The sequence below is a fragment of the Erinaceus europaeus genome, chromosome 9 (assembly GCF_950295315.1).
Source record: "Erinaceus europaeus chromosome 9, mEriEur2.1, whole genome shotgun sequence".
In the NCBI taxonomy this organism is placed as follows: Eukaryota; Metazoa; Chordata; class Mammalia; order Eulipotyphla; family Erinaceidae; genus Erinaceus; species Erinaceus europaeus.
Window position 1 is genome coordinate 53,406,849 of NC_080170.1, and position 18,492 is coordinate 53,425,340.

Consider the following 18,492-nt stretch of genomic DNA (forward strand, 5'->3'; position numbering starts at 1 on the left):
AGGCAGTACTGAAGGTGTCTCTCTTCTAGCTCCAATTTCCTCTTGATTTCTCTGTCTCTATCTAATAAGTAATACATATAGTTATTTATCTATGAGTGGAGAGAGAGAACAAGAACCAGAATATCACTCTGGCACAAGTGGTGCTGGAGACTGAACTCAGGACCTCATGTTTGGGGGTCTAATGTTTCATCCATTGTGCCACCTTCTGGGCAACATTCAAAGCACTAAGAAGTGTGTGGGTGGGTGGAGGAATATTGTAACAAATAAAAAAAATTAGAATGCCAGTTGATGAATGGCAGAGCCATATGTATCATGAGCTGCCTGGTTTAGGAAACACCATTCAGGGCCAGGAAGATAGCACAGTGGTTAAGCAAAGATTTTCCTGCTTGAGGCTCCCAAGTCCAGTTTTAATCCTTGATACCACTGTAAGCCAGACTTAAGCAGTGCTCCGATTTAGATAGAAAGAAGGAAAAAAAAGGAAGGCAGACCAGAAGGCAGTAAAGAAAGGAGAAAGGGAGGGAGGAAGAGAGAAAGGGGAAAAAAGAGAGGTGGGGAAGATTGCATAATGATTATTCAAAAAGACTCTTTTTAAAAATATTTATTTATTTATTTATTTATTTCCTTTTGTTGTCCTTGTTTCACTGTTGTAGTTATTGTTGGATAGGACAGAGAGAAATGGAGAGAGGAGGGGAAGACAGAGAGGGGGAGAGAAAGATAGATACCTGCAGACCTGCTTCACCACCTGTGAAGCGACTCCCCTGCAGGTGGGGAGCCGGGGGCTCAAACTGGGATCTTTACACCGGTTCTTGTGCTTTGCACCACCTGTGCTTAACCCCCTGTGCTACCGCCTGACTCCCTCAAAGAGACTCTTAGGCTTGAGGCTCCAAGTCCTAGGTTCAATCCCCAGGCTCCAAAGTCCCAGGTTCAATTCAGAGACTCTTATGCTTGAGGGTTCAAGTTCCAGGTTAAACTAGAGTTGAGCAGTGCTTTGGTAAAAAAGATTCAAGGGGGAGTCAGGGCACATGTGGCGCAAAGCACAAGGATAAGCGTAAGGATCCCGGTTTGAGCCCCCAGCTCCTCACCTGCAAGGGGGTTGCTTCACAGGAGGTGAAGCAGTTTCTCTCCCCCTCTGTCTTCCCCATCTCTCTCTGTCCTATCTAACAATGACAACATCAATAATAATAATAACTACAACAACAATGAAAAACAAGGGCAACAAAAGGGAAAATAAATAAATATAAAAAAAATTTTAAAAAAGATTTGAAAAGAGAAAAACTACAAAGCATATTGTTAAAAAATGTTAATAAATGTTTATTGTTAATAAAGCAGCTTTAAATAGGGATTGATAAATTTGCATTGCAAACTTAGACACAGAAATGTCAGCAGAATTACAGAGGAAGGGATGTTGTTCTCAAGGAGGAAGTAATAAGGCTTAGTAGTGAGAATACTGTTACTGTAAATTGTATCCTTGGGGTTGGGAGGTAGTGCCTTGGGCAGAGTGTACACATTACCACGTACAAGGAAGGACCCAGCTCTGAGACCCTGGAACCCATCCACCAGAGGAAATTTTAAGAACAGTGAAGCAGTGCTGCAGGTGTCTTTCTCTCTTCCCTAACCCTCTCAATTTCTCTGTCCCTATCAAAAGGAAATAAATAAATAAATAAAAATAAATAAATAAATAAATAAATAAATAAAATTCTATCCTTACCCATACTTAAGTTTGTTCTTGTTGTGGAACTTCACCAGTGCTCCAGGCCTAGTTTGTCAGATAAACAGAAACAGACAGACAGCGGGAGGGAGGAAAGACACCTCAGCAACTGTATGTTGGAGGCCCAGCTCAAACCTGGATTATGGACAAGGCAAGAAGGCATCCTGCCAGGTAAGCTATCTAGCCAACCCTTTTACTTAAATATATAGTTCTTTTTTAAATGTTTGAACAGCCTGAGGCTCTGAAGTCCCAGGTTCAATTCTCTGCACCCCTATAAACCTGAGCTCTGGTTAAAAATCAAAAAGTATATATGTACTTTTTTTTGTTGTTAAAACTTTATTATCTTTGTTTATTTATTGGATAGAGATATGCAAAAATCAAGAGGGAAGGGGGGGATAAAGAGGAAGAGAGAAAGACAGATAACTGCAGACCTGCTTCATTGCTTGTGAAGCGACCCCCTGCAGGTGGCTTGAACCAGGATGTTTTAGCTCTTTACAGACAAGGGGAAAAAATAGTTTTTTTTTCTGTCCAAGTAACTTTTTGGTGTAAGAATAATTAAAGAGGAAAGGGTAGTTTTTGTTTGTTTGCTTGTTTTTACCATTTTTAACAATTTCAAGTTACCGTTCAACCCATATAATCAATAACATCCATAATAAAAACACTTTCTCTCTCTCTTTCTTAGATAGGGACAGAGTGAAAGAGATCACAGCATCAATATTTCCTTCAATGTGGTAAGGGCTGGCTTGAATATGGGTCATGCATACGACAAAACAATATACTACCTCGGAGTATGGATCAACATGTCAACGCCCTTGTTCAGTGGGGAAGCAATTACAGAAGCCAGACCTTCCACCTTCTGCACCCCATAGTGACCTCCCAGAGGGTTAAAGAATAGGAAAGCTATCAGGGGGAGGGAATGGGGTATGGAGTCCTGGTGGTAAGAATTGTACCCCTCTTATCCTATGTGAGCTATTTCACCAGCCCTGTAATGAAAATGTTAAAGCAAAAATCTTGCTCTTAGAAACAGTTATTAGCAGTCTGTGCAACAGATCAGTGTACAGAGCACCAAACTTAATCCTAAGGGTCCCAATTTGATCCGTGTCACTGCATATGCTGGAAGTGCTCTAACATCTCTCTCTCGCTCTCTTAAAAAGAGAATGTCACTGGGCAGTTGAGTGTACCTATTAGCATGCTCAATGACTCAATTAAGCCTCTAGTCCCCACCTGCAGGAAGAAGCTTCACAAACAATGAAACAGTTCTATAGGTGTCTCTCTTTCTCCCCGGCTCTTTTATCCCCTTCCCTCTCAATTTCTGTCTCTATCCAAATAAATATATAAAGTCAACATTCTGGGGGAAAAGTAGGAACTGCTTTTGGAACACGGTAGATAGGAAATGTATTATAATACTAACACATTTATTTTTATTTATTATTATTATTATTTTAATCTTTATTTATTGGATAGAGATAGCCAGAAATCAAGAGGAGGGGGGGGATAGACAGAGAGACACTTGCAGCACTGCTTCACCGCTTGCAAAGCTTTCCCCCTGCAGGTGGGGACCAGGGACTCGAACCTAGGTCCTTGCACATTGTAATACATGTGCTCAACCAGCTGTGCCACCACCGGCCCCTGACAGCCTTTTCTTAGAGTTGAGTTTTCTCCCCAGTGGGGGTGCACCATTCCTGGAAGTACTACAATACCAGGTTGACACGTGAAGCGGACGGAGCAAGGCCCCATTCCAACTCCCTGCTCCAAAAATCCATTTACTATAGTGTCCTCGGATAGAGGGCGTATCAGATATTAAACTGGTAAGAACAGATACTACACTTGAACTTAGCCAAAAGGCCGAGAAGCCATATACTAACACATTTTTATTCTCTCTTGCTATTGCTTGGTAACAACAAAAAAGAATGTAGCTAAGTGTAAATGAATTATAAATTGTGAAATAGTTCCCATCACTGCAACATTACTTGGAGGCAGAGTGCTAGAAATGTGAAGAGAAATACCTTCATTCCAAATCGTGTGTCGGGTTTATCAGTTCCATAGCTGGCAATGGCCTCAGCAAAAGTCATAGAAGGAAAAGGAACCACCACAGGATCTTTGTCAGTGGGCCAGGAATACTGGAGCAAGCCCTCAATTAGACTCTGGATCCCAATCTGGTCTACAAAAGACATCTCTATGTCAATCTGAAATTAAAATAACATGGAAATGGAAACTAACTTGAATGGTCACAATACTATATGATTTTCAGCATTCTAGTTAAAATAGGATTCTGTATATTAAACACCTAATGTATGTGAGCTGGAGGACATGTAGACTTCTTACTACTATCTCATGGCTAAGGTCCAGAGCTGCTAGTTTGTGCATGTACAGTTCAGAAGTAGTAAACCTACATTTGACTCCAGATCTGTCCTGCACCAAAGCTTATGATTTTTTTAAAATAAATTTTTAAAAATATTTATTTTCCCTTTTGTTGCCCTTGTTGTTTCTTTTATTGTTGTGTAGCTTTATTATTGTTATTGATGTCATCATTGTTGGATAGGACAGAGAGGAATGGAGAGAGGAGGGGAAGACAGAGAGGAGGAGAGAAAGACAGACACCTGCAGACCTGCTTCACCGCCTGTGAAGCGACTCCCCTGTAGGTGGGGAGCCGGGGGCTTGAACTGGGATCCTTACACCGGTTCTTGCGCTTTGCACCACATGCCCTTAACAAGCTGTGCTACCACCTGACTCCCTCATGATTTGTTTTGAGAATTTTATAATGCCATGAACATTAGAATAATGTAGGAATCCACACGATTGCACATTTCCTATAAAATGGAGCTGAAATGAAATAATTTAGTGTCTCAACTGTATGTTAGTTTAATTGAGTATCTAATGGAGCAACTGGGGAGGTGACATGGCAGTAAAGCACAAAACTTGCATGTGTGAGGTTCTAAATTCAATTTCTGATAGCAAACGTGCCAGAGTGATGCTCCAGTTCTTTCTCTCTTCATTTATAATTACTGTCCTGGTCTGGAAGTACATGGGTAAAGCAAGCTTGAGTTTTATAAAGTCAAGTGAATATAACAGTACCTGAGTAAATTCGGGCTGTCTGTCTGGTCTTGAACCTTCATCTCGATAACATCGGGCAACCTGGAAATACCTACAATTGAAAATAGCATTAATTGGGTCATAATTCTGGGAAGATGCATACACTTTCTCCCAAGAGTTCATGGTAATGCAGGCTATGAAATTAATAATGATACCTAATGAATAAAAGCCATTCTTAAATTTTTCTATGATGTTCTAGTAATAAAACTGAAACATGAGAATATGACCTTTCTATGTAGTTATTTAAAAAATGTGCACTGGTAAATTTGGATATCTGTACACTGAACCAGAAATCTTGTGCTATACCATTCCAATTCTCCATCTGCTAATGTGCAACTCTGTCCCAGCTCACAAAGTTTTCAGTAATAGTTCCCCAAAATCTATAATTTCAAATATATTAGTACTTAGTTTGCAACTTACTTGTATTTTGCATGTGTGTGTGTCTATTTAAAGATTGACTGATTTATTTCACATTAGCTAAAAAGAAATGAGTTTCAGAGGAGAATGAGAAGCCAGAGTACCACTCTGGTACATGTAACACTGAGGTTCAAATACGGGACTTCAGGGAACTGGGCGGTAACACAGCAGGTTAAGCGCACATGGCATGAAGTGCGAAGACTGGTGTAAGGATCCCTATTAGAGCCAGGCGGGGGTGGGGGAGAGTCACTTCACAAGTGGTAAAGCAGGTCTGCAGGTGTCTTTCTCTCCCCGTCTCTCAACTTCTCTCTGTCCTATCCAACAACAGCAATGGCAACAATAACAATAAGATGGGAAAAATGGCCTCCAGGAGCAGTGGATTCGTAGTGCAGGCACTGAGCCCCAGTGATAACCCTGGAGGCAAAAAAAAAAAAAAAAAACAAACGAAATTCAGGTATATGAGTCCTGAGCTCTACATCTCCCAGGCAACTTATTTTATATTCTGATCCTATGTTGCCTAATTTTATTAACTCCTTGACAGAAAAATCTATTATTTTTTTGCTTTGAATATGCCACATTTACTACCCCACAGATCTTCAGTAAATGCTGGCTGTAAAGTTTTAGGTAATTTTGAAAGTATTTTCAAACTCATACATTAAAAAAAATTTTTTTTTAAGAAATCAGGCTTTTGTGTTTCCTTTTTCTCTCTTTTTTATATTTATTTATTTTCCCTTTTGTTGCCCTTGTTTTTCACTGTTGTTATAGTTATTATTGTTGTTATTGATGTCATCGTTGTTAGATAGACCAGAGAGAAATGGAGAGAGGAGGGGAAGACAGAGAATGGGAGAGAAAGATAGACATCTGCAGACCTGCTTCACCGCCTGTGAAGCGACTCCCCTGCTGGGGAGCTGGGGGCTCGAACCAGGATCCTTATGCCAGTCCTTGTGCCTCTTTCCCTTTTGTCATCAGTTTTCCTTCTGTGATAGCTACTAGCATATATATAGAGCTCACCTGTCCAAACCACCAACCATCAGAAGCTGCTTAAACTGCTGAGGACTCTGAGGGAGAGAATAAAACTTGCCAGGTTCCCTGGATGGCACTACAAATTCTTTTGCACCCTTTTGATGAGAGAGAGGGAGAGAAGAACATAATTAAAAAACAAACAAACAAAACGTAAGGACTGAAAGGAGCTAATACTTCAGCTAGTCAATGAAATGAACTAAGGACAAAGTTCCCACAAAACAACATGGGGTTTGAAAACAATAGGATTAGGGCTGGGGTGATAGCATATGGTTATGCAAAGAAACTATGATGTCTGGGGGCCAAGTGGTGGCACATGTGGTGAACACACACTTTACAGTGCACAAGGACCAAAGTTTAAGCCCCTGGACCCACCTGCAGGGGGAAAGCTTCACGAGCAGTGAAGCAGGACTGCAGGTGTCTATCTTTCTCTGTCTTCCCCTCCTCTCTACATTTCTCTCTGTCCTATCCAAAACAACAATAACAGTAACAACAATGATAAACAACAAGGGCAACAAAAGGGGAAAAATGGCCTCCAGGAGCAGTGGATTCATAGTGCAGGCACTGAACCCTGGAGGCAAAAACAAAACAAAAAACAAACAAACAACAGAACAACAACAAAAAAACCCAGTAGGGTTAGAATAATGTTTAAACATAGTGGCCTTTTATAAAAACTTAGGGAGTCGGCGGTAGTGCAGCAGGTTAAGCGCACGTGGCGCAAAGCTCAAGACCAGCGTAATGATCCCAGTTCGAGCCCCCGCCTCCCCACCTGCAGGGGAGTCGCTTCACAAGTGGTGAAGCAGGTCTGCAGGTGTCTATCTTTCTCTCCCCCTCTGTCTTCCCCACCTCTCTGTCCTATCCAACAATGATAACAGCAATAATAACTACAACAATAAAACAAGGGCATAAAAGGGAATAAACATTAAAAAAAAAAAAAGAAAAAAAGTTTAAAAAAAATAACCCAAAACTTAATTGAATAGAGACAGAGAGAAACCAAGATAGAAGGGGGGAGAAAGGGGGGTGAGGGGGAAAGAAACAACTGCAGCACTGCTTCACCTCTTGTGGGACTTCTCCCCCACTGGGTCCTTGCACATAGTAATGTGTACTCAACAAATGTGCCTTCACCTGCCCCTTCCCTTTTTTAATTTTTTAAATTTTTAAATTATCTTTATTTATTTATTGGAATAGACAGCCAGAAATCTAGAGAAGGGATAGATACAAGGATAGAAGGGAGAGAGACAGAGAGACACCTGCAACACTGCTTCACCACTCGTTAAGCTTTCCTCCTGCAGGTGGGGACTGGGGTCTCAAACCTAGGTCCTTGTGCATTGTAACATGTGCGCTCAACCAAGTGTGCCACCACCCGGTCCCTCTTTTAATTAAAAAAAAATATATATATATATATATATTTATTGAATAGAGGTAGAAAAAAAAAAAGAGGGGAGACAGGGAGAGAGAGCTCCAGTGCTGCTTCATCACTTGTGAAGATCAAGGGGCTTGAACCTGGGTTCTTGCACATTGCTTTTGTAAGTAATACTGTAATTGTATGTATCCATATATTATATAGATTAAATATCAATGATTAGAAAGTCAATTTTAAAAAATTATCTTTATTTATTTATTGGACAGAGACAGCCAGAAATTGAGAAGCAAGGGGATGACAGAGAGGGAGAGAGACAGAGACACCTGCAGCACTGCTTCACCACTTGCAAAGCTTTCCCTCTCCAGGTGGGGACTGGGGGCTCAAACCTGGGTCACTGTGCACTGTAATGTGCACTCAACCAGGTGTGCCACCACCTGGCCCCAGAAAGTCAATTCTTAATGAACAAAGAGTTTAACTTAAAAATTTTTTTTCATATTAATTAAATAGTGATTTATATGACTACAGATTAATAGGAGTGTACATAAACACCATTCCCACCATCAAAAGACTGTGTCTCATCCCACCTTGGCCCCTCCCCCCCCCCGCCCTCGTGAAGTAGAACTTCTGCCCTCACCCTCAACCCAGAGATTTTTACTTTGTTGTCCTACTCCAAGGGTTTAATTTTAAGAAACCAATCCACTATTGATTTGTATTATGAAACACAAAGAAAATACAACTCACATAGAATAAAAGTTGTCTGAACCAAAGAGTGACTCATAGTTTTCTCAACTTTTAGGAACACCTAGTATGACCAACAATAAAGACTGACCAAGTTAAAACAAAAATATAGCAGTCCAGATTCTTTAAGATAATATTTGTAGCATGATTTCTTTTCTTTTCATTTAAGACTGAGTGGTAAAGAGACAGTGAAAGACAGCATAATACCAAAACTTCCTTCAATGCCATGGGGCCTGACTCGAACCTGGGGATAGACAGGACAAAGCAATACGTTGTCCAAACTAACTGTTTTGCTGGTCTTTATAGGGTGATTAAACAAAAAAAACACATACCAGGAAAAAAAATACACATACCCCTGGAGTTCTCTTAAATAATGTCGGTGTTTCTATATCCACAAACCCTGAAAAGAGAAATACCCCAATTAATTTTTTTATTGATTAAAAATTTTATTGTCATTATTATTTGATAGAAACAGATAACAAAAGGGAAGGGAGAGAGAAGAAGAGAGAGAGAGAGAGAGAGTCCTGCATACCTGTTTCATCACTTGTAAAGCTTTCCCCCTGCAGGTGGGTACTGTGGGCTTGAACCCAGGTCCCTGAGCACTGAAACATGTGTGCTCAACCAGGTGCATTATTTACCGCCACCCCTCAATTTAATAGATAGGCATTTATCAAATATACCATCTATAGTATACTTGAACAAATCTTCTTTATATTTTTCAATTTTATTTATCTATTTTTATTTTCAGTGCTTTACTACTCCAGGAAGCCTTTTTTGTCTGTCCTGTTTTCTATGGGGTTCACTACTCCAAGCTGACTTTCTCAGACAGAAACAATGAGACAAAGAGGTAGAGAGAGAGAGAAAAATAAACCAAAGTACAAAAGCTTCTGTTAAGGTTGTGAGAGCCAGATTTGAACCTGGGTCATGTACAATTCTTTTTTTCCCCCCAGAGCACTTATCTGCTCTGGTTTATGGCGGTGTTGGAAACTGAAGCTGGGACTTCAGATCCTCAGGCATGATGAGAGTCTCGTTGCTATCTACACTGAGACTTTTTCAGATAGAAAGAGAGGCGGGGTTGGGCGGTAGTGCAGTGGGTTAACCACACATGGCACAAAGCGCAAGGAACAGTGCAGGGATCCCAGTTTGAGGCCTTGGTATCCCATCTGCAGGGGGGTCGCTTCACAGGCGGTGAAGCAGGTCTGCAAGTGTCTGTCTTTCTCTCCCCCTTTCTGTCTTCCTTTCCTCTCTCCATCTCTCTGTCCTATCTAACAATGACATCAATAACAACAATAAAAAAACAAGGGCAACAAAAGGGAAAAAATATATATATATGGGCAGGGGAGATAGCATAATGGTTATGTAAACAGACTCTCATGCCTGAAGCTCCTAAATCCCAGGTTCAGTCCCCCGCACCACCATAAACAAGAGCTGAGCAGTGCTCTGGTGTTTCTGTGTGTGAGTGTCTCTCTCTCTGCACCTCTCTCAAAAATAAAATAAATAACATTTAAAAACATATTTTTATTAAAAAAAAGAAAGAAAGAAAAGAAAACACAGCACAAAAAAGCTTCCCCTGGTGGTCCAGTGATAAGGCTTTGGACTCTCAAGCATGAGGTCCTGAGTTTGATCCCTGGCAGCACATGTGCCAGAGTGATGTCTGGTTCTTTCTCTCTCCTCTTATCTTTCTCATTAATAAATCTTAAAAAGAAAAAAAAAAAAGAAAAGCTTCCCCTGGTGTGTTAGGGGCCAAAGAATTTAGGCCTTGTAGATGGCAAAGCAGACCATCCCAGGTGAGTTTATCTTGTCAGCCCTGAGGCTACCTTTTTAATTTGAGATTTGAAATGTATTAATGTGTTATAAGGCCTAGTGATGCTGGGTCTTACAAATCCAAGAAAGAAACTGAAGATTTTTATAAAATCCCATTTTCATAAGGTTGATGTCTCTCAAGAAACACTTTTCTTTAAAACTCAAAATAATTTTTTAGTGATTTTATAGTGGTTTACAAGACTGTAAGATTGCAGGTGTATTTTGTTCCACATTGTACCCACCACCAAATTTTGGCTATTTGCCCCACCCCACCCCTAAAATAATCGTTTTATGGTTTTTTGTTTTCCCTCTTTGTATATACACTGTTTGTGGCAAACTTTTAATTTCAGATAGGGAGAAAGAGATATAGGGAGAGGAGAGACACCACAGCATCATCATAAATGGAGGTTTCCTCAGTACCATGCATGGTACTCCTATATGTTGCCTCTGGTGGCTCAAAATTGAGTCCTTGCCCATGATAAAGTATGTGGTCTACTGGGCGAGCTATCTTCTGGCCCTCAATGGATTTTTTTATTTCTCTTGCCTCCAGGGTTATTACTGGCGGAAGGATCCCAGTTCGAGCCCCCGGCTCCCCACCTGCAGGGGAGTCCCTTCACAGGCAGTGAAGCAGATCTGCAAGTGTCTATCTTTCTCTCCTCCTCTGTCTTCCCCTCCTATCTCCTATCCAATAATAACGACAACAATAATAGTTGCAACAACACTGATGAACAGCAATGGCAACAAAAGGGAAAAAATGGCCTCCAGGAGTAGTGGAGTCATAGTGCAGGCACCAAGCCCCAGCGATAACCCTGGAGGCAAAAAAAAAAAAAAAAAGAGAAGAAAAAACTCAAGGGCTGTCCTACCTTCAGTAGTGATGGAAACACTTAACTTACTAGGCACCATCAACCTTCAAAGGCTGTTTTTGTAGCTGGCAGGGAGCTGGTTATTACATTATCCTCTAAGAATGAACAACTAGAACTGAAATTTTCCTTAAAAAATACTTTATAGGGAGTCGGGCGGTAGCACAGCGGGTTAAGCACAGGTGGCGCAAAGTGCAAGGACCGGAGTAAGGATTCCGGTTCGAGCCCCCGGCTCCCTACCTGTAAGGAAGTTGATTCACAGGTGGTAAAGCGGGTCTGCAGGTGTCTGTCTTTCTCTCCCCTTCTCTGTCTTCCCCTCCTCTCTCCATTTCTCTCTGTCCTATCCAACGACATCAACAACAATAATAACTACAACAACAATGGAAACAACAAGGGCAACAAAAAGGAAAAAAATTTAAAAAAAAATTAAAAAAAAAACTTTATAGGAAGTCGGGTGGTAGCGCAGTGGGTTTAGTGCACTTGGCGCAAAGCTCAAGGATCCTGGTTCGAACCCGCGGCTCCCTACCTGCAGGGGAGTCGCTTCATAAGCGGTGAAGCAGGTCAGCAGGTGTCTCTCTTTCTCTCCCTCTGTCTCCCCTCCTCCATTTCTCTCTGTCCTACCCAACAATGACGACATCAATAACTACAATAAAAAAGGGGGGCAACAAAAAAAAAGGAATAAATTTAAAAAATTCTTTATAAATAAAGTGAATCCCATACCATCTGACAGTGATGCTAAGAAGAGGTCCTAGGGCCTGGGTGGTAGCGCACCTGGTTGAGCGCACATATCGCAATGCGCAAGGACCTCTGTTCAAGTCCCTCAGTCCCCACCTGCAGGGGAAAAGCTTTCTAAGTGGTGAAACAGTGTTGCAGGTGTCTCTGTCTCTCTCCCATATCTACCACCCCCTTCCCTCTCAATTTCTGGCTGTCTCTATCCAAAAAATAAAGATATTTTAAAAAAAGGATACTGGGCGGAGGGTAGATAGCATAATGTTTATGCAAACAGACTCTCATGCCTGAGACTCCAGAGTCCCAGGTTCAATCCCCCATACCACCATAAGCCAGAGCTGAACAGTGCTCTGGTTTAAAAAAAAAGAAGAGGATACTATGATCCTAATGAACAGAAAAGAAAAAAGTGGTCCAGGAGGTAGTGTAGTAGACAAACCACTAGACTTTCAAGTATGAGGCCCTGAGTTCAATTCCTGACAGCACATGTACCAGAGTGATGTCTGGTTCTCTCTCTCTCCTATCTTTCTCATGAATAAGAAATAAATAAATAGGGGGTCAGGCTGTAGCGCAGTGAGTTAAGCGCAGGTGGCGAGAAACTCATGGACTGCCCTAGTTCGAGCCCTCAGCTCCCCACCCGCAGGGGGGTCGCTTCACAGGTGGTAAAGCAGGTCTGCAGGTGTCTATCTTTCTCTCCCCATCTGTCTTCCCCTCCTCTCTCCTCTCTATCAGGCAACAACAACACTGTTAACAACAATAATAATAACCACAACGATAATAAAAGGGCAACAAAAAAGAGGTGCAAGAGGACAACCCTTAGCCATTTCACTTACCATGCAGATTGCAGAGATATTCTCGCATCTTCATGACCATCTGAGACCTCACTCGCAGGTTATGCTGCATTTGGAAACTACGCAAGTCTAAGTAGCGATACTGCAAACGAATAGCCTCTGTTTTCTAAACAAATTTGAAGATTTTTATGTTTAACATTTTTTTCAAATAACAACAACAACAAAACACTTCCTTTAGTCTGACTTTTCAAAAACTTTGGTGCTATCCTTAGCTTCTACAATGCATACTCACCACATTCTTAATTCCTACAACTTCAAAGTTTATTAGCACAAATTTTAGTTTTTACTGCCCATTATTACTCTTCCCCGAGTGAAATTTGTCTGCATTGCTATTTACTATTTTAATTAGTCCTGTTTTTTTTTTTTTCTTCCCTATATTGATGTTGTTTCTGTTACACTTGCCTACTTTAGGAAATCAGAATAGTTCAGTACACAAGAATCCATTGAGGACCAAGAGATAGTAAGTAAGCAATTATTCATTCATTTAAATAGCTGAGTCTTTAAAAAAAAAAAAGACACCAGAATAAAACCAGCTTCAACTTGATCATTGGAATGGGATTGTAGTGAAAAAAATGTAGGGGAGAAAGGAAATCTCAATGGCTTTACCAGAAAAATATGGTGGGGGGTATGGGGGGTAGATAGCATAATGGTTATGCAAAGAGACTCTCATTCCTGAGGCTCCAAAGTCCCAGGTTTAATCCCCATACCACCATAAGCCAGAGATGAGCAGTGTTCTGGTAAAAAAAAAAAAAAAGAAAGAAAGAAAGAAAGAAAAGAAAGAAAAATATGGTGTGGGGTGGCAAAATAGCTCACTTAGGTCTATTCACTGCTTTGCCGTATGTGAGCCCAACACAAATCACAGGGAAGGAAGCTTTGGTGCTGTAGCCTTTTCATTCTCTCTCTACCTCTAGCTAAAGGGAAAAAAAAAGCATTGTGAAATGTCTTACTTATTTTTAAGGCTGTAAATCTATGTAACCCTCAGTGCTGACAGCTTTTTAAACAGTCCTTTCCTTTAGAATAGCTTAAAAACAAAGAAACAGAGCATGGAAGACAGCATAATGATCATGCAAAGACTCTCAGGCCAGAGGCTTCCAGCTCCCAGGTTCAATCCCCCATACCATCATAAACCAGAGCTGAGCAGTGCACTGAAAAAACAAACAAAACCCAAACTTTATTTACTTATTAAAGAGAAAAAGATGAATGGAAAGGGGAGAAAATGAGAATCAATACCCAGGTACCCAGGTAATTGTTAACAATTGTTAACAGAAAGCACCTGAAATGGAGGTCAGGCCACTGGTGGGGCACCTGGTTAAAATGCACACATTACAGCATGCAAGGACCCTGGTTCAAGCCCCTGGTTCCCACTGCAGGGGGAAAGCTTCATAAATGGTGAAGCAAGGCTACAGATGTCTCTCTCCTTCCCTATCTCCCCATCCCCTCTCAATTTCTCTGTTTCTTATCCAGTAATAATATAAAATTAAAAAAAAAATTAAAATAAGGAAGCTATTTTAAGAAAAAAGGGGAGTCCGGCGGTAGCTCAGTGGACTAAGCGCATGTGGTGCAAAAGCGCAAAGATGGGTGTAAAGATCCCGGTTTGAGCCCTCGGCTCCTCACCTGCAGAGAAGTCACTTCACAAGTGGTGAGACAGGTCTACAGGTGTCTCTCTTTCTCTCCCCCTCTGTCTTCCCCTCCTCTCTCCATTTCTCTCTGTCCTATCTAACAACGACATCAATAACAGCAATAATAACTACAAAAGGGCCAGGTGGTGGCGCACCTGGTTGAACACAAGTTACAGTGCAAAAGGACCCAGGTTCGAGCCCCTGGTCCCCACCTACAGGGGGAAAGCTTCATGAGTGGTGAAGCAGGGCTGCAGGTGTCTCTCTGTCTCTCTCCCTATCTTACCCTCCCCTCTCAATTTCTGGCTGTCTGTAGCCAATAAATAAAGCTATTATAAACATTTTTTAAAAAATATTAAAAAAATAACTACAACAACAATAAAAAGGCAACAAGGGCAACAAAAGGGAAAATAAATAAATAAAATTAAAAAAAAAAAAAGAAAACATCTGGGGCCAGGCAGTAGCACAGCAGGTTAAGTGTTACACATGTAGAAACAACTGTATTTTACTATCAAATATAAACCATTAATCCCCCCAAATGCAGAAAAAAAAATCATGGGGGCTGGATGGCAGCGCAGCAGGTTAAGTGCACATGGCACAAAGGACTGGCACAAGGATCCTGGTTCTAGCCCCCAGCTCCCCACCTGCAGGGTGGTTGCTTCACAAGTCGTGAAGCAGGTCTGCAGGTGTCTATCTTTCTCTCCTCCTCTCTCCATTTCTCTCTATCCAAAAACAATGACATCAGTAACAATAATAATAACTACAACAAAGATAAAACAAGGGCAACAAAAGGGAAAAAATTAGCCTCCAGGAACAGTGGATTCGTGGTACAGGCACTGAGCCCCAGCAGTAACCCTGGAGGCAAAAAAAAAAAAAATCATGTGGGGAGGGGGGAGGCAGTGGCACAACTGGTTAACCTCACACAGTAAAGTATACAAGGACCTGGGTTCATGCCCCTGGTCCCCAACTGCAGGGGAAAAGCTTCACAAGTGATGAAGCAGGGCTGCTGGTGTTTGTTTCTTTCCCTCTCTTAAAAAAGACTTTTTTTATCATCTTTATTTGTTATTGGTTAGAGACAATCAAAAATTGAAAGGGAAGGGGGAGATAGAGAGGGAGAGGGAGAGAGACAGAGACAGAGACCTGCAGCACCGCTTCACCATCTGTGAAGCTTTCCCCCTGTAGGTGGAGTCTGGGGGCTGGAACCTGGGTTCTTGTGCATTGTAACATGTGTGCTACCACCTGGCCCGTTTCTTTTCCTATCTTCCCCTCCCCTCTCAATTTCTTGTCTCTATCCAATAATAAATAAAATAAAATAAAATAAAATAAAATAAAACTCAAAGCTGAATCTGAGTTTGGAATATTGCACCAAAGTAAAAATCTCTGGGTGGAGGTGGAGGATGAAAGTTCATGTTCAGCTTCACTATGGGGGGGGGGGGGGCACAGACCTTTGGTGGCAGGAATGGTGTTCATATACATTCCTATTAATGTATAGTCTCACAAATTTAATTATAAAATAATTTAAAATTTAAAAAAATGATTAAGATAAAAGAAAGGAAGAGAAAAAAGATCTTTTAAACTTTTTAGCTTTCTTTGAAACTGGAGAACAATGGCACATTTTTAAAATTTAATCTTTTATTTATTTATTATTGGACAGAGACAGAAATTGAGAGGGGAAGGGGGAGAGAGAGGGAGAGATGGAAAGACACCTGCAGCCCTGCTTCACCACTCGAAAAGCCTTCCCCCTACAGGTGGGGACCAGGGGCTTGAACCTGGATCCTTGTGCACTTTAGTGTGTGTGCTTAGCCAGGTGCAACACTGCCTGGCCCCCAAAGGCATATTTGTAACAGTGTAATACTCCAGTTTTAAGGCCAGTTGTTCAAGTTATGTGGAAAAAATAATCAAGGTATTTGGAAACTATAACAGCTTAATGAACTAACATTATTTTCCAAGTTTCCCAGGAAATTTTAGAGCTTGAACAATTCATGACCTGTCTATAAATTACTGCTAATTTTTGCAGAAGCTAAAGTTTTTCTTCAAAGAAAAACCGCAAACCTCTTACTGATTAGCAACATATTCTATGTACTCTATTTTATTAATCACAGAGAATGGCACCTTTACAAAGTCCTTAATTTCAAAGGGCAGCCTTTTACAGGAATTCAGAATCTCAGCTTTTTTCACTTTGATTTCAATCTCCCCTGTTGGCATTTTCTAAAAAAAAGAAAAGACAGATTAGGAAAAAAAAAAATCACCCATCAGGACAGGATACACATTTGTAAAACACATATGTAAAATGATGACTTAATTATAGGGCACAGTCTAAAGCTTAAATGTCTGTCTATGATTTCACATTCCTGTTAATACAGTGGCTGATGTACTTGTTAACTCACGCCCTAACATATATATTTACATAGATGTGTTTGGAGTGAAGATACTGAAATCTGTAGGTTTATTTATGTAGTTTTAGAGTCTGATGTCTAAGAGATGCTCAGTCTGTTGTTTGAATGCACAGACAGAAAGCAAATGCATACAGGTAGTTTATATAGTTCTAAATTACTAACTGGATTCTCTTGTCCTGGAGGTCGGGAAATAACAGTCCCACACACTTGCACCACAGATTCCACTGGGGCGTCACATAAAATCTTCTTTACAGCTTCAGCAGACTATAAAATAGGAGAAAATAGTTCCAAAAAACAAACAAACAAACAAATTTAAAGGAGTTTGTGGTAACTAGTCTATGGCTTAGGTAAATGCTAATACCCACACCTTAATTGCCTTAAATATTGGTACTGTCCTTAAAGACTCTTATTACAGAATCTGGTCAATTACATGCCATTTTGATTCCATGGGGTACAATAGGTGGTGGCACACCTGGTTGAGTGCATATGTTACAGTACACAAGGACCCAGGTTCGAGTCCCCAGCCCCCACCTGCAGGGGGAGTGCTTTGCACTTGGTGAAGCAGTGTTGCAGGTGTCTCTCTGTCTCTACCTATTGCCCCCTTCCCTCTTAATTTCTGACTATCTCTATCCAGTAAATAAAATAAAGATAATAAAAAATTTCTTCCTTAAAGGAAAATATGGAGAGACATGACAAGAATGTAATGTTATGAGATGGGTGCATTACACTTTGGATGCTTTTCCATATTCACAGAGAAGTTCTTTGATAATTTTTCTCTTGTTGTAAGGGTGTGCATTATTTCTTATACCAGATATTGGAAAATAACTATTTTTTTTCCCTTTTACATCCCTACACCCCCACCCCACCTTTAACAGTACTTTTTAAAAAAATATTTATTTATTCCCTTTTGTTGCCCTTGTTTTATTGTTGTAGTTATCACTGTTAGTTATTGATACTGTTGTTGGATAGGACAGAGAGAAATGGAGAGAGGAGGGGAAGACAAAGAGGGGAAGAGAAAGATAGACACTTGCAGCCCTGCTTCACCGCTTGTGAAGCGACTCCCTGTAGGTGGGGAGCCGGGGGCTTGAACTGGGTTCCTTGAGCCAGTCCTTGGGCTTTTTTTCCACCACCCCATTCCCAACAATACTCTTAAGCCTAGACTAGGAGACAACATAATAGTTATGCAAAAGACTTTCCTGCCTGAGGCTCCAAGGCACAGGGTTTAATACCTGGCATCACTAAAGCCAGAGCTGAGTAGTGCTCTGGTAAAAACAACAAATCAACAAACAATAGATTCCCTTAAAAATACTTCATTTGGGGCCAGGTGGTGGCACACCTGGTAGAGCGACATATTACAGTGCAAAAGGACCCGGGTTCGAGCCCCTGACCCCCACCTGCAGGGGGAAAGCTTTGCGAGTGGTGAAGCAGGGCTGCAGGTGTCTATCTCCTCCTTCCCTCTCAATTTCTGGCTGTTTTTATCCAATAAATAGATAATAAAAAAATTTTTTTAATATTTCATTTTATTTATTTGTTTCTTGGATAGAGACAGAAATTGAAGAGGAAAGGGCAGAGAGACAGGGAGATACACCGATACCTACAGCACTGTTTCACCACCTGGGAAGTTTCCTCCCTGTAGGTGGGGTTTGGTGGCTTAAACCTGGATCCTTGCCCATGGTGGTAGCATGTACACCCAGCCCAGTGTATGACTGCTCAGTCTCCATGCAGACATCCCTTTTTGCAAAAAGCAAACAAACTTCTGCAAGGAATAACCTTGCATATGTTTTCTCCCCAACTTGTCATTTGTTTTAATGTTGCTTATGAGTTTTCAGTAACAAAAAGCTTCTGAATTTAAAACCTTAAACATACAAATCTATTTTGTTTATTCTACCCAACCGTCAAAG

General features: G+C 40.9%; 1 protein-coding gene and 1 non-coding gene across 3 annotated transcripts in view; both read right to left on the reverse strand.

Moving 5' to 3' along the window:
- The window catches only part of DARS2 (aspartyl-tRNA synthetase 2, mitochondrial), a 41,853-nt gene that overhangs the window by 21,123 nt on the left and 2,238 nt on the right, over nt 1–18,492 (reverse strand). For both annotated transcript variants that reach the window (XM_007531802.3, XM_060197920.1), the window contains exons 4-10: nt 16,754–16,855; nt 16,308–16,403; nt 12,562–12,685; nt 8,693–8,739; nt 6,230–6,336; nt 4,784–4,853; nt 3,715–3,894 (exon numbers count right to left, since the gene is read on the reverse strand). In XM_007531802.3, coding sequence (XP_007531864.1) covers nt 3,715–3,894; nt 4,784–4,853; nt 6,230–6,336; nt 8,693–8,739; nt 12,562–12,685; nt 16,308–16,403; nt 16,754–16,855 — 726 coding nt within the window. The remainder of the gene's footprint in view (nt 1–3,714; nt 3,895–4,783; nt 4,854–6,229; nt 6,337–8,692; nt 8,740–12,561; nt 12,686–16,307; nt 16,404–16,753; nt 16,856–18,492) is intronic.
- Nucleotides 3,375–3,565, reverse strand: LOC132540522 (U2 spliceosomal RNA). Its single transcript, XR_009551730.1, has one exon. It is a non-coding gene; the product is annotated as a U2 spliceosomal RNA (small nuclear RNA).